Source organism: Corvus cornix, chromosome 1A (genome assembly GCF_000738735.6).
Source record: "Corvus cornix cornix isolate S_Up_H32 chromosome 1A, ASM73873v5, whole genome shotgun sequence".
Taxonomy (NCBI): Eukaryota; Metazoa; Chordata; class Aves; order Passeriformes; family Corvidae; genus Corvus; species Corvus cornix.
This window is the reverse complement of record NC_047057.1, coordinates 649097-665079: the sequence shown is the minus strand read 5'-3', so window position 1 is coordinate 665079 and position 15983 is coordinate 649097. Positions and strand designations below refer to the sequence as shown.

Genomic DNA, 15983 nt, shown 5'->3' with positions numbered 1-15983 from the left:
GATTAGCGCCGGGAATCAGGCAGGACGGGCAAACGCCACGGGAGCCGCCAGGGTGGCTCCAAAGGGCAGGGCAAGGTGTGCCAGGGATCGGCCTGCCTGGGAGGGGTCGCTGCAAACAGCAGCACTTTGGGGGCTGGGGAATGTTTTGGCTCTTGGCAGAGCGGGAATGAGCCGGCTGCTGGCATCGGAGCTGCGGCCGGTGTCCCAAAATCCCAACAGGGAATTCCTGGTCACACACAGCGGAGAGCCAGAGGCTGACAGGGAACGGGTGTGGGCACAGGGATGCAGTCAGGAACCCTCTCTCTCTACAGGGCACACGCAGGGCAGTGAGTGTGGTTGGAATCATGGAATCATTAAGGTTGGAAAACATTTCCCAGATCGAGTCCAACCATTCCCAGCACTGCCAAGGCCACCACTGACCCACGTCCCCAAATGCCACATCCACATGGCTTTAAATCCCTCCAGGGATGGGGACTCCAGCACTGCCCTGTTCCAATGCCTGACAACCCTTTCAGTGAGGAATTTTTCCCTAATATCCTAAACCTCCCCGGTGCAATTGGAGGTGTTTCCTCTGGTCCTGTCGCTTGTTCCCTGGGGGAAGAGACTCGGACTTGACGGGGACTAAGCTCCTTTTAACTGAGGTTTATGCCAAGGTATTTCACCCAGAGTCCAACAGCTCCAGTGCTGATAATTATTCATTTATACACAGCAATTTGTCCTCTAGGAAACACCTCTCCCTGTTCCTGGAGCTGCTCAGCAAAGCCAGGAATTCACTCCTCTGCTCTCCTTGCTGGCAGCCACTGGCATCTCTTCTACCCTCTCATCTGAAACACACCTGCAAAAATGATTTTCCTCACCTTTCCTTCAGATTGGGATTAAATCCTACCTGTTTCAGGGCAAACCTTCATAACAAAATTCTGTTCCCACCAGGGAGGCCCTACAAAAAACTTGACTTTTTCCTTCCTGTCCTCCTGGATGCAAACATGCTGATCTGCACTTTGCCAAGCTGCTAGCGACTCATTTGGCTCCATATTCCCTAAAAAGGAGATCCAACAGGAAAAACATAAAATACTGCTTTTTAAAAAGTGACATTTGTAGCCCCTAAGCCTCCCCCCCCCCCCCCAAAATTTAAATATTTTTCTCGTATGAAAAAGCCACCAGGTCCCAGTGGCTCAGCATTGCACCTCCCTATCCCGAGGTATCCCAAAGCAAGGACAGGGATCCCAAAAACCTGTGCCGGGTTTTCCCAGCGTATCCGAGCGTTCTCTGGGAGACACACACAGGATAGGGAACGGGATCCCAATCCTGCCCTTCCCTCCTGGATGTGTTTTCCCTCAGAGAGCCGGGTGGGAGCGGCAGCCGCGCTCCAGGCCCGGAGCTGCTGAGAGGAGCGTTCCCATTTCCCATCTGCACGGCCAAGGCTGGGGACAGCTTCCCACCTGTTGACTTTGTGTGGGAAGCTCGGCAGCCTTGCCCAGACCTGAAGCTTTTCCAGCATTTAAACCTCTTCCCACACCGAAACCACCCCCTGGGGCAGCAGTTCCGCGTGGCACTGTCACCCCAAATGCCGCTGGGGGCTCCTTTATCCCGCACGAGACGCTCGGGGACTGACGCCTCCTCGCCGGGGTTTGCGAAAGCAGGGAGCTCGCTAATCCCCCCCCGCCCACGTCAGACCCTAATGCTCTCCCCAGGCACAATCCTGGCTCACCCTCAGCCCTAAGCACGGCCCCTTTGGTTGTACAGAGAGCAGGGATTGGGTTTTCGGGATGGCTGGGGGGATGCAGAAGGGCAGGACTTGGTGTAGGCTCCTCTCAGTGTCCCCCTTTGTGCTCCCAGCAGCATCTCCAGCAGCACGGGGAGGAGATCGAGCAGGAAAATGTGCTCTGGGGACAGGAAAAGGGCAGCCAAGGGGGACGAGCAGGATCCATTGGGTCTCTGGCTGGACCAGGCTCTGGTCTGTGAAATTAATTCCCTGGTTATGGCTCGATCCCACATCCTCCCCTGCCTCTACCTTCCCAACTCTTTCCATTGTGCCTCATTCCATGCCCTGGTTTGAATTCCACTGGGTTGGAGCTTGGAGCTGGAGCATTCCACTCCTCTCACCTTCAGAAACAACCCCAGATTTGTGACGACCCCGAGGCTGTTAAACCTTCCTTGGTCAGGGAGCTGCTCTGCCCCTCCCAGGCAGCCCTGCGCAGGCACAGCCCCGCCAGGAGCCTCATCAATATTTCAGGATGCAGCCGGGAAGCCCTGGCAGCTTTCAGGGCCCCCACGGATCAATGGCAAACAAAAGGCTGCAGGAGGAGGATGCTCCAGCACCGGCACCGCTCCTTCCAACGCCCACCGAGCTTCTCTCACTCCAAAAGCAGCTCCAGAGCACAGCGCTTCCCCTCAGCAGAGCATTTCCCAGGATTTTCACCGATTGGTGCTGCCACCATCCCCTCCACTCGCTCTCCATATTCCTCTGTTTAATGCCAACCACTTAGGAACAAAACCATCTGAGCCTCCAAGCGTGGGGTCACCGCTTCCTGCGTCCCCACTCCGAGCAGATGCTCCGGAGGAGCAGGAAAACCATAATGCACTTAGTTGGTTTGACACTGCATGGGAGCAGGAGATCTTGTTTCCTTCAGCTGGGAATGTAACAGATCACAAGATTATCCACAGCCCTTTCACGGTTCGGCCACGTTCCTGGGCTCCCTGCAAGACATCCAGCCCTAGATTCCAACATATCCATGAATACACGGATGTTTCCTCCTTTTAGCCATCGTGGTTGTCTTGTAGTATTTATTATTATTATTGTTACTGTTATACCAGAGAAGGGATGGGAAAAATGCAAAAGCGAGATAGAAGAAAATAATAAAAGAGAGTAATTCCATTTAATGGCTAAAATCAGGAGTGAAACATCTTGCCTGACCTCCAGAAATATTGATAGAAATCATGGAATGGTTTGGGTTGGAAGTGAGTTAAAGATCATCTCTTTATGGATAGTGGACACCTTCCACTACGCCAGGTTGTTCCAAACCTGTCCAACCCGGCCTTGGAAACTTCCAGGAGTGTCAAACTCTCTCCTTTTCCCTATCAATAAGATGGGGATAAATTTCTATCCTACGCTTCCAGATAGGATTTTTCCTCAGAAAAGTCCTGCAGAAGGTTAAGAGCATTCCCAGAGAGAAGCATTTATTGGGAATATCAGCAAATTAAGACCTTGCAAGCAACAGCGAGCAGGGGGAATTTGCTGGTTAGGACCATTCCGGCTCTGGCAGTTGTTTTCCCCAAATCACTCCCAATTCCACCTCCTCTGGACAGAAGGGCACAGAGCAGTTTGTTCCTGCTGCATCCATCAAATCGTGTCCAGGAGGATGCTCCCACTGACACCCCGGGCATGGAGATAAATCCTGCCGGCAGTGCCAGCACTGGAAACCCATCTGCTCTCCCTCCCCAGACAGAGACAGCAGCAATGGATACCAACATCTCCTCCATCCCTGAGGGAGATATATTAGCTGGTTACGTAAGGAACCAACAGCATGGAGCTTCCAAGGACTCCAAAGCCCTTCCCCTTAATACCACCGGAGATTAGAGCAAATCGAAGGAGAGTGGAAACCAGGCGAGGGGCTGTGGGCGAGGTTTTGCTCACAGGAAAATGCTGCAGTCTCTCCCCTTAATGCACTCTAAATCCCATCTGATTTCCAACTCGGCTGCTAGGAAGGGGAAAAAAACAAAGAAGAAAAAAAGGGAAAAAAAAATAAACCAGCCCAGCCTGCATTAAAATGATATCAATGCTGGGAGAGTGAGGCGGAGTGACTCAGGGAGGGTGTGGAGAAGGGGAGTTTTTAGGGGAAGCATCCACAGGAATCCAGACCGTGAAAGCATTTTGGCAAGCAGAGCATAAAAGGAGCCAGGGGTGCAGATCTGCTTTTCCAAATCTGATTAGTTGCTGGTTTTGAGCATCCAGGGTCAGATCCTGCCTCCGATAAACACGCAGCACTTATCGCCCTCACGCCAGGCTGCCGGCAGAATAAACACAATCCTGCTCCTCCCTCGGTGCCAGATGCATTCCCAGCTCCGAGGACAGGGATTTCCCTTCATTTCTGCTCCCTCTTCAGGCTGGCTGACTCCACAGCAAGGGAATCCAACCAGCTCCGAGTCAAATTCCTCCTCCCTCCACTGCAAACTAAACATCGACGTTTCAAAGGGAGCGCGCTCCCGGCTGGATGAGGATTTTGATGGAAGTCAGCCTCGAGCCCTCACCTAAGCAGGTTCCTGCTTTTCATGCAAACTGACAGCTCTGCCACCCAACCGTGGCCCTCCTTGGGCAATTCACGTCCAAAAAACCCCCTCGAGGTGATGTTTCTTCACAACTTCACCCTTTGCTCCCTTTTCCGGCTGATTTTGACACCTCCTTCCACTTAATCCAAATAACCAGTGGGTTTCTTGGATAATGCCATAATAACCAGTCTGAGCTTGGAAATGATCCCAGAGTCAGGCTGGGAAAGACCTCTGGGATCACTGAGTCCAACCTATGACCCAACACCAAGGCTTCAAGTGCCACGTCCAGGTGTTCCTCGAACACCTCCAGGGTCAGGCAGAAGCACGGAGCTGGAGGCAGTGGATGAGCCCCAACGAGGCACATTTGCACATTCCATTCATCCCTTGGAGCGGTTTCTATGGATTTACAGTTTTATTTCTAGTTTGAAGAGCTGCAAAAGTCACCAGATGTGGCAGAAGGGACATAACAGGTGAGAAATGCTACAGAGAATCCCTGGAACCAAGGGATCGACTGTGGTGGGAAGATGGAAAATAAAGCAGGAGGAAAAGGAGCCGAGGCTGACTCAGGAGCAGGCACCAAGCACAGAAAAAAAGCCTTGAGAAGGGCAGGAAATAAGCAATAAAATGTTGGTTAAAGAGTTCTGGAGATGAGTTTATTATGGCACCAACTAATTGCGTTAATTGATCAAGCCTGGCCCTTCCTGTGCTAGGCACAGACACACACCACGGGGAAGTTTTCCCCCCCAAAAAATAAGGATAAAGAGCCAGCTGGCAGAGGACGGGAAGAGCAGAGCCACCAGCACCACGGGAGCAAACAGGGGGTTAGTGCTCCCATTCCACCCTGAGATGATAACTCACAACTGGTCAGTGACCCCCTGAGTGAGGGAGGAGTATTTTACCACCAAAACGGTGACATTTCAATAAAAAGAGAGGCAAAGGCCGTTTTTAAGAGCCTAACTTTAAAAAACCCAAATAAAAGCTTTGCAGAAGCCTTACCATTGGCATCCTGGACTCCGGTGAGCGCCCCGACCGCTGCTGCAGTTTCCCCAGACAGGACAATCTGTCCCCCTCCTTGAAGGGTGGCCTCGGCCAGCGTGGCTACGGCGTGGGCAGCGGCTTCACTGCGGGCATGCAGAGGGGAGAGCAGGGTTAGGAACACCAAAGGAACAAATCGTTCCATTTTAACCAGGAAAACACAGGCCCAGAGAACGATCCAGAGCAGAGGGATTCGTATCTGGCCTGGATGAAGTTATGCAGAGGAGGAAATCCACGCTGGAGGAGGAATGGATGGGAAGAAGCTGCTTCCAGTGGATTTTTTCAGCTTGCAGGTGTCTTAGAACACCCCTGTGTTCTCACTGTTGCATCCTTTCACTTGGGATTGCCCAAGACTTCGGGACAATCCAAGCAGTCATTCCACATGGCTCCTTCCTGCCTTGGGACTCAGGTACCAGACTTTTGGCACTGGCACATCCTTGGGGGCTCTGCAGATTTCAGAGCTCTGCTTTCATCCCTGGTTCTGCCAGTTCACCTTGCCCTGAACCAGGCCCAGAGCTTGCCAGGACCAGCATCACCAGCTCTGGCTTCAACTCCTCCCCAGCCAAGCGGATCAATAATTCTTTTTAATGAGGGTTATTTTCAGCAGAGTGCTGGTAAATATCTCCACACAAATGAGGCCAGGCCAAAAGCCCTTCTCGTGCAGCAGCCCTGCTGTGAGAACAGCAGCGTCAGATATTTAGGAAGGGCTGTGCACAATCCTTCCCTTCCCACACCCTCCCAGCTTCCCAGAGACTCCCTCTGGACCATCAGCTCTGATTTGTCTCTAATCCCCTTTGAAACCCATCCACACCTTTTGCTTCCCCAGCATTCTGGAGCAAAGAGCTCCACATTTAATTAGAAGAAAAAAAATTGCATTACAGTGCCTCAAACTCCTGGCTGGGCGGCCCTTTAGTCTGAGATGGTGAGAAACAGACAATAAAAACTTTCCTTTTTTGTTTTCCTCACAATTTCATACATTTCCAGTGATCTCCTTCCCAAGCTGAAGAGCCCCAGCCCGCTGTGGCACGGATCCTTCCTGGGCTTTGATCACTCTTGTCCTTTCCAGACCTTTTCTATCTGAGTGGTGAGCACTTCCCACACCATTCAAGATGTGAATGCCCCATCAGTTATTCCAGAGGCCTAATCCTGGCTTGTCCTTTATGCCTTTCCTTGTAACTCCCAATACTCAATTTATTCTTTTGACAATATCTGCTCAGCAGTGGTAAAACATTCCTGGAGCCAAATTTCCTACCAATTCTTACCACAATGAGCTAAAAAAGCAGGGATTTCCCTTGGCTTCCCCATGGATGCTCCTCCTCTGCTCATTCTCTGCTCGACCAATTGACTCAAATATTTTCTGAGTATTTTCCCGTATTTTCCTTCTCTTCCCTCATTTCCTGCTTAGATGCCAAACTCTTTCCTACTGCATCCACTCAGGGTGGATTTTCAGCTCTAAACAGCCGCTCTATGTCTCAGAGCAGCTCTTAAACACTCTTAGAGCACCACAATATTTTCTTGTCTGGTTTTCCTACTCCCCTTGGCACATCCTTCTCCTGAGCCTGGAGCTCTGGAAAGGCTTTTTCCCTGCAGGAAGGCCAAGGGCAGTTCAGCAAACCTGGGATCAGGTGTAACCCCATGCCCAACCTTCCCACTTGGGAAAAAAAAAAAAAAAAAAAAACCCACATAGAGAAATCCAGAATCCCGGAAATGTGCAAGATAAAATTCTGCAAGTTGGATTTGGGGAGATGGGGCTTTTTCCTGTAACTCCAGTGTCCTGAAAAGATCATTTGCTTTTAAAAGGGAACTTTACAGGGAAACTATTAGTAAATAAAAAGCCTAGTTGACCAGCCTCATGTAGCAGACAAGAAATATCTCAAGGACCCGTACCTGGACCACAAAGAGCAGAAACAGTTCTAGGTGTGTTTGGGATTCAATCCCAACAGAAATTTGGGAGCAAACTGGGATCAAAGTGATTCCTTCAGCAGTTTCTGGATGGAACAAGGTCTTGGAGCTTTATTCCAGCCACCAGCAGTGTGGTCTGGTGCCCTGTCCCATCCCCTGGCTGCTCAGCCAACAGCCTCTAAGCAGGATCCTGGTTTGGAAGAGGAAAATTCTTGTCCACGCCTCAGCAATGGGAAACCTCCTTCACTGCTGTGCTGTGATTTCCTAAGGTGCCCCTGCTCCCTCAGGGAGTGCCACAGCCATTTCCAGGTTCTAGGAACAGCAGGACAAGTTTAAGCAACTCAGCAGAGCTGAGCAAAAATAATTTGTCCTGCTGGGTGGACCTGTGGAGCTACACCTCAGATCTGAGCGCAGCCAAAACCCTTACAGAGCTCCTTCCAGCACTGCAGCTCCTTCAGCTTCTACTTCAGAAAGACTGGGAAAAAAACCCCCCAAAAACACTGGCCTGTGGATGAAATTCTGATTCTGAACAGAGCAGGAATCAGGAACCGTCCCGCACACACCTGGACACCGCCCGCCACAGGAATTCGCTAAGGAAAAGCCTCTCAGCAGGGTACAGAGCGGACTCTGCACCATCAGAAGGACACCCAGGAAGGAGATGCCAGGCCCGGGCTGTGCCAGCTGTCCCCTCTCCAGGTACCTGTTAAGTGCCATGGTGACAGTGGCTCCCTGCTGCATCTCCTGCGACGCTGCCACCGGCCGCCTCCGCTAACGAAGCCACCGCCTGCGTGGCCTCCGATGCCTGCGTCGTCTGGATGGTCATCTCCCCGCCCTGTAGCGTCGCCCAGTTCTGCTCCACCTGGGAGGGGAACACAGGGAAAGGCTGTAGGATCAGGCATCATCCCCTCAAGGGGTGGCTGCTTCCCAAAAAGAAAGAGACGGATCATTTCAAGAGGTTTTCGCCGAGTCCTGCACTGGAAAAAGGGAGGGAGGCTGGGATCCACCTGAGGATGTGGCTGGACACCACAACCCTCACCAGCCATGAGGCTCATATTCCATAAAGATCCATAAAAGTCCTCAAAAGCCCAGAAATCCCTCTTGTCCAGCCAAATCCTCAACAAAACAGGGCAGTGCTGTTGTTGCTGTACTCAGATCACTGCCTGCCAGCCTGGGCTGTTCATTAATTAGCTGTGCTTAATGGCCATAAATTAAAACACAGCAAGTTCCACCTCACCAGGAGGAAGAATTCCTTCCATGGAGAGTGGCAGAGCTCTGGAACAGCTGCCCAGGGAGGCTGTGGAGTCTGGAGACATCCCAAACCCACCTGGACGTGTCCCTGTGTCACCTGCTCTGGGTGAGCCCACCTTGGACTGGACGATTTCCAAAGGTCCCTTCCAACCCCAACTACTCTGGAATTCTGTGTTTCTACAGTGCTGGAGCCCAGCATGGATCACATCTCTCAGGGAAAGGGGCTGTGTTTTCCTCCCTGTTTCTATTTGAACCCATCCACTGACATTTTGGGGATTGTCCATGTTCCCATCCAGGATTTATTCGGACAGCACCTGTGACCTCAGATGGGATCGAGCCATATTGCTTAATAAAAAATGATGGTGGCTGGAAGTGTTCATGTATCCCTAAAATTCCCTAACTCCAGACCTTCCCACAGATGATTTTCATATTACCTAAAGTTTACCCAGTCGCTCATTTTCCCCTATATTTTCATTTGGAGCTTCACGGTTCAGGAGATAATGATTTTATGGCCACAAAATCCACCAGGATGAGAACTAAAAACATATTTTGGACCAAAGAAGTGGAGGGCCTGCTGACAAATCCTACTGGCTGCTTTGCAAGATGAAGATCTCCCTCCACCCCCCATCCCTGTTCCCATGCCCATAAACATTTCAGGACACTCACCAGCTGCTGAGACACACAAACAAAAATGTCGTAGAAAGTGATGGAAAAAACACCTCAATTCGTTGGGATGGAGAAGGATAAAAAGCCCAGAAAAGCAGAGCTGGCTCAAGACTCCAGGTAAAAGTTTGCACGAGGAAATTTTGCTGCCTTTGGGCAAAGGTTAATCCCAAAACAGGATGGAGAGGGAGGAAGAACCCGAAACTGCGGGTGGGAAGGGACACCTCAGTGACACACAGCGCCCTGCGAAGGTGCCCAAGGTGTTCCAGAACAGGGATGGAGTAAGGAAAGAAGGAAAAGAAGCTGGGATTGCCCAGGCCCTGCTCCACAAAGGTTGAGCCGCTGAGATTCTACAGCTGAGAGGGTGTAAAAGGACCATAAACCCACCCAGATCCATGGGCAGGGACACCTTCCACTAACCCAGGCTGCTCCAGCCTGGCCTGGGATGGGTGAGCCCCATCCAGCCTTAGTTGTGCCTTTGAAAGATTTCTTTCAGTTCTCAGGAGATAAAACCGGTTCTTGAAAACCCTCAAAGCAGCTGCAAAGTACTCCAAGGCCGCTCCAGGCTGTTTCACTCAGGGTCTGAGATGGGAACAGGCTCTGAGGCCAGCAAAGCTGTTCTGTGCTGCCACCTCTCGCCGTGACACCCCAGCCAGGCAGAGCAGGCTGGGTAGGAAAGGGACAGAAAGGGACCTGCAGCCTCATTTAAAGGTGGGTTTGAAGCCAAGAGGGCAAACAAAATCTTTATAACTTTAAGGGAATGTTTCTGAAATACGCAGAAAAAACCGTATTATTTTTAATGTATTATTTGGTAAAAAAAAAAGGGGGGGAAAATAAATGTTTGCAAGTTTGAGCGTTCAGATTTAGGCATGGGAATGCCAAAACAAAATACAAAATAAATAATCTGGGGGAGGTATAAAAGAATGTATGAAATTCAGACCTAAGGCTTCCACTATAACTGTGTTTGCAGAGCCCTGAGTTGAAACAACAACAATTCAGCACTTCCTATATGAAATGACAGTCTCCTGTTCTGTGTCACCCCTTAACTCTGCAGGCTGGGACCACTGAGACATTTATGGAAGTTCAGGCAGGCCACCCAGGTGCCCCTGGGTGAAGCTGAGGCAGCTCCTCACCTCTCCATCAGCCACGGCAGAATAATTGACTTGTGCGACGGTGACTGTGGTGGGCAGCTCGGAGGCGTCGGCCAGCGTGGCCACCGTGGCACCGGTGCCAACCTGTGGAGGAGAACAGAATAATGCATCTGTCACTGCAGGAAATGCCCACGTCGCTCAGGCAGAGGGGCTCTCAGAGTAAAAAGGATAAGGAATTTGCCAGGAGGGTTGGAGAGGAGGTGTTGGAATAGGTTGTGCAGGGAAATTGGGGATGCCCCATCCCTGGAAGTGTCCAGTGCCAGGTTGGATGGGGCTTGGAGCAAACTGGGATGATGGAAGGTGTCCCTGCCCATGGCAATGAGAGGATCTTTAAGGTCCATTCCAACCCCCTCCCACCCCGTGATTCTGTGACCAATTGTAATTGCAGAGCTCACAGGAAACACAGAGCTGTCTCCAGAGGAAATCCCAAGCTGGAATCATGTTAATCCATGGCAGCTTCCAGACTGGAAGCAAGTTTTGTACAAGTTTTGTACATCCCTCATGCTGTCCCCATGTCCACGAAGGCCTCACCATTCCCCCAGCCTCAGGAAGAGCAGCTGTGGGAGCACGGTGGAGTCAGCTCCCTTCTCCCTTAAAACCCACCCAGCAGTCCTGGCTCGGAACTCCCTGCACACCCTCCTTGCTTCCCATTCCCTGGGGCTCATCTCCAGGCACCTGGCAAACATTAGCTCATCCTCAGTACCCCTTTGGAAATCACCTTTTCCCCGTTTAACAGCTGGGAAAGGACAAAGGCAGGGAGATGGGCAGCTTTGTCTCTAAGGAGAATTAAATACAAATGCCAGGAAGTCAAGGGGATCTCAGGTGTCCAGCACCTGAAAGGACACCAGTGAAAGGGAAAATGTATGGACAGGTGGGCAAAGAGAACCAGCCTGGCAAGTCTGCTGGGCCTTGGGGAGGAACAGAAGACTGTAAAAAGCACTGAAAAGCTTCATTTGGGGGAAAAACCCTACTCATACAGCCAGTTTTTATCTTCATTATGTCAGGAAATTATGTCTGAGATGTCACTAAAAACGTGATGCTCAAGAGGAACAAAGTGCTGGGCCTGGTTAGGAACCACCACCAGTGGTGGTTTGGAGGCACAGGGGAAACTGAGATTCAAACCCCACTGCCAACAAGGAGTTTGTGGGAAGTTTCAAGAGAAAACCGATTTTTTTTGACATCCTGTGCTGCCAGAATCTGCCTTCCCACACAGGCAACACAGGGAAAACAGCAGCAGCACTGAGCCAAAAACCACTGCAAGAGGAATCCTTATTCCATGGGGATAAATATGTATTTGGTGCTTGTAATAAAAATATTACACTTCAGGTGTAAGATGAAGAGCAGGGCCACAGAAATACCTGGTCTGCTGATTCAACTACACTTCATGCCATGAAAGGAAGGCAGGTCCACCACCTTTCCTCCCAGGGCCACCTCAGGTGCTGTGTGGTGACTCCACGAAATGGATTTGTTGTAAGTGGGTTCATTACATTCAGGGCAAATCCCTGAACTGTTTGACCACATTGCAGAAATCCTTGCACTGGAGAGCAAGGGGTGGGAATGGGGAAGAGAGAGGATGAGGATGGATCTGTGTGTGGGGAGCGTTGTGGGGTAAGACACGATAAAGACAAAATTCCTGAAGGACAAGTTTAGCTCCTGAAAGGAACTTCCTTAAACCACCTCCCTGAGGCAGACTGTGCTGGAAATGGAAAATCCAAGGAGTTCCTCTCACCTGGATGAGGGACACGGTGCCATCAGGGTTGCTGAAGGTTTGTACCACGGTCTGGGAGGGCACCAGGTGGGCGATGCTGTGCGTGGTCGTGGTCTGTGGGGTCTGCTGGTCCTCGAAGGCGTAGAGCAGGTCCTCGCGCCCGTGCTGCTTGTAGCAGTTCTTCACGATGGTCCTCAGGGCCTGGGTCCAGGACACCTTCCAGCACAAGGGAAGAGGGGACAGTCAGTCCAGGAAAGTTTTCTGAACCAGCACAGCACTGGGATTTGCACCTTTGTCTTCACTGGGGTTTCTCGGGTGGTTTGCAGTGATTCATGAACGAACAACCCCAATATTTAATCTCCCTCTGCTCATCCCCTCCTTTCCCCAAGGAACTCCCCCTGGAGAGCCACAGGATGCAGTGAAGATGTCCCTGCTCACTGCAGGGATGGGATGACCTTTAAGAAGGCCCTTCCAACCCAAACCATTCTGTGACTCCAAGCAGAAAACCATGGTGATTTGGCAAAGCACCAAAATGCTGCCACAGCACCATTTCCAGCCTCGTCACCCAACCTGTCCTGAACCAGCCTGCCCAGGTCCTGCTGCCTCCACACCACCACCACCACCACGGTGCCTTCCTTTGATTGTCTCTGTGACAGGCTGGTAGAAACCTTACCCAAGATTTTCCACCCAGTTCTCTCATTTTTCCTGGCTCCACTGCACATCCATGACTCTTTCCTTTAAGCACAAAGCTCCCTGCTGCTCAGGAGGGCACAGCATCCCTCCCCTCCTCCAGGAGGCCAAGACACGGACTCTTCCTTTGTCCCTCAAGGGAAAAACCACTCCCAAAAACCATTCTGCAGGCCCCTGTGCTCTATTTGGAGGCAGACAGGGGAGACACCCACCCGCTGCTTCTGTTCCTCCGTGCGGACGTCGCTGCGGACGTTGGCCCACGGAATGTCCTCGGGCCACCAGATGGGCTTGCAGCTCTCCTTGCCCCAGCCTGGCTTCCCACGACCCGTGGAATACTTCAGCATCTCAGGGATGAAGGCTCTCAGCTGTGCCTGGAACAAACAGAAGGTTGAGAGGTGTTTAGGAATTCACATCTCTGGTAGTTTTGAGGTGCATTGTACAGAATTATTTTGTTCAACTTCCATCCTGTTGGAGCCATCGACTGGAAGAGGCCTGAACGCCCAAGGAAGGTGGACAACATGTTGCCATCTTCTCCCAAGACTCCCAAGGTTGACAGCAGGTGGAAGAGCAGAAACAAAATTAAATCAGCTGAAACAAAATTAAAACACCAAGGCAGCAACACACATTGTATTGACACTTTGTGGCTCAAACACTGCCACGGAGAGAACAAGCCAACCTGAAACAGAAAAAAGAAATAAATAAACCACAATAACCCATTAAAAACCCCACACTCCATGTCCCTACAGTGGCAGGAACTCAGGCATGAGCTGATGCATCCTTTACAGAGATGCTGCAAGGGGATGGAGCTTCAGTGACTGCTCGAGTGTGGAACCCACAATCTCACACTCCTCCAGCCCTGTCCTGTCAAGATAAATACAGAACTCACACAGGGTTTTATGACAAGATTGGTTTTGTACCAGGGACTCCTTGGAGCACCAGGAAAAGGCTGGGTCAGCTGCAGAGCAGGAAGAAGAGAGCTCACCCTATGCCACAGGAAATCACGTTAACTTAGAGCTTAAAAACTGCATCTAGGAGCAGCTCCTTGCATCCCTTCAGAGCCTTGAGAGTAAATTATTTTCACAGAATCACAGAGTTGTTTGGAATGGAAAAGACCTTTAAGTCCAACTGTTCCCAGCACTGCCAAGGCCACCACTGCCCACGTCCCCAAGTGCCACATCCACAGGGCTTTGAAATTCAAACAGGGATGGGGACTCCAAACCTCCCTGGGCAGCTGTGCCAGGGCTGGACAACCCTTTCCATGGAGAAATTTTCCCAATATCCAGCCTGAGGCCGTTCCCTCTCTCCTGTCCCTGTTCCCTGCGAGCAGAGCCCGACCCCCCGGCTGCCCCCTCCTGTCAGGGACTTGTGCAGAGCCACAAGGTCCCCCCGGAGCCTCCTTTGCTCCAGCCTGAGCCCCTTTCCCAGCTCCCTCAGTTCTCCAGACCCTTCTCCTCGTGCTCCAGCTTCCCCAGCTCCCTTCCCTTGTCTGGACAGAGTCTGGATGCTGCATCCACTGGCTCCAAGCTGGCCACGAACTCATTTCAAGCTGCCTTTTCCACGTTACATATGGAATATGCACAAAGCACCTTTTTCCCAGCCTGTCCATGATCCACCTTCCACTGCAGACCCTCGTGTCACCCTGACATGCTCCAGCTTCCCTGAATGAAGCCCCATTTATTCACACAAACCTGGTAACAGCAGCTTTTTTGAGCTGCCTGGTGCAAAAACAGTTAAAAAGCTCCTTCCCCTGCACTGCCATCAGCAACAGGCTCCTTGTTTCCAGCTGGATTAATTACTGGTCCATGGGAGTTCAGGGCTCAAGCTACTCACGGTACTTGTTAAGGAGGGTTTGTCTTTAATCCACGGGGGAGACAATCAGCAGCACTGTCAGGAGAGAGGACTTGGCTAATTAGTGCCCTAACGAGGCCGGGGCTCTGACACAGGTAATGTCCCCCTCACAAAGCCCCCACATCCCTCAGGGCACAGGTGGGAACATTCACCTGCAGGAGCCACGGTTCTGCTGACACCCTCCAGGAACCAGCCAAAAATCAAGTATCTGCTGGAAAAATCCAGTGGCACGTTCCAGTTTGTGCCCTTGGCAGCCTGGAAAGGGCTCAGATAACTCCCAGGATGGAGGGTTTGGGAGAAACTGTGAGAAATGTTTCTTTGCCACCCCTTCACACAGGCTGAGTGTTGTAACTTCTAACATTAAGTTCAAGGGTTAATGGTACTGGGCTAATCCCAATCCCAAATGCAACAAAGCACAGCCAGCTGGATTCCAACTGCTCCCCAGTGCTGGAAACAACAAGGAAAGTGGTTTCTAGAATGGAGCAAAACTGTGGCTGGGAATTTTCCACACATCCCCACAGCTCAGCCTCAGGATCTCTGGAGCAAAGTCGAGTCCATGCAGGACCTCAGGTGCACCTGGAAGAGGGAAAAGCAGCAACTGCACGAGAGCTGGAAGTGACCACTCATCCCTGAATCCATCCCTGCTGCACTTCCCAGTGCTGGAAAACCCTCCAGGCTATTGCTCAGCTGCATGGGAGCTGATTCCAACAGGGATTCTCCCTCTGCCACGTGCCAAGGACCAGCTGGGAGAGCAGGAACGCAGCTGCCAGGAGGTGAACGGGCACCACGATGATTTTTGAGAGGCCCAGAATAACTTTTATTGGCTCCTACAAGCAGGTTATAAATCATGGGGGCATATGAAGTTTAAAAAAAGTCAGATGAAAGGACAAATCACCTGCTCAGAAAACTCTCAGTGAGAGCTGACTGAAGCACGGACCTCAGCTTGATTAAGCTCGGATTACCCAATCTTACTCCTCAATCACATCACTGAGCAACTGAGAACAATCTTAGGGTCAAACTCAGCTGCCACCAAAGTCCAGAAAGCACCAAGATTCCCCTCTGTGAAGGCTGCAGGGTGAAAATCCCACTGGGACACGGGTTTTCCTGCCCACCCCAGGTGGGTGACACTCTCCATTCCCAAGGTCAGAGAAACATCTTTGCCCAAGCAAGTAAAGGCTTTATTTCCCTCCAGACCACCAGGGAAGCAGAGCAATTAAAAGGAGAGTTATTTTCACCTCCTCACTGATGACACCTCTACACCCACCTGCTGGCACCTGCTGAAAGCAGAGGCCTCATTTTTCCAGTCCCTAATTATATTTATATACAATTTATATAATTTTCCATCCTAATTATATTTATATTTATTTTTATTCCAGTGTTTCATAGGGTTCTGTGCAACTCAGTTGCAAAAAAGCTCATTTTTTTTTGCCAGCACATACAAATAATTATACTGGCAGCTCTGGGAATCAAGA

General features: G+C 51.0%; 1 protein-coding gene across 1 annotated transcript in view; it reads right to left on the bottom strand.

Moving 5' to 3' along the window:
• Window positions 1-15983, bottom strand: part of NRF1 (nuclear respiratory factor 1) — a 42018-nt gene that overhangs the window by 19654 nt on the left and 6381 nt on the right. The window contains 6 exon segments of the mRNA XM_039571157.1: window positions 5263-5387; window positions 7904-7959; window positions 7961-8062; window positions 10248-10349; window positions 11995-12189; window positions 12876-13034. Of these exon segments, the coding sequence (XP_039427091.1) occupies window positions 5263-5387; window positions 7904-7959; window positions 7961-8062; window positions 10248-10349; window positions 11995-12189; window positions 12876-13034 (739 nt within the window).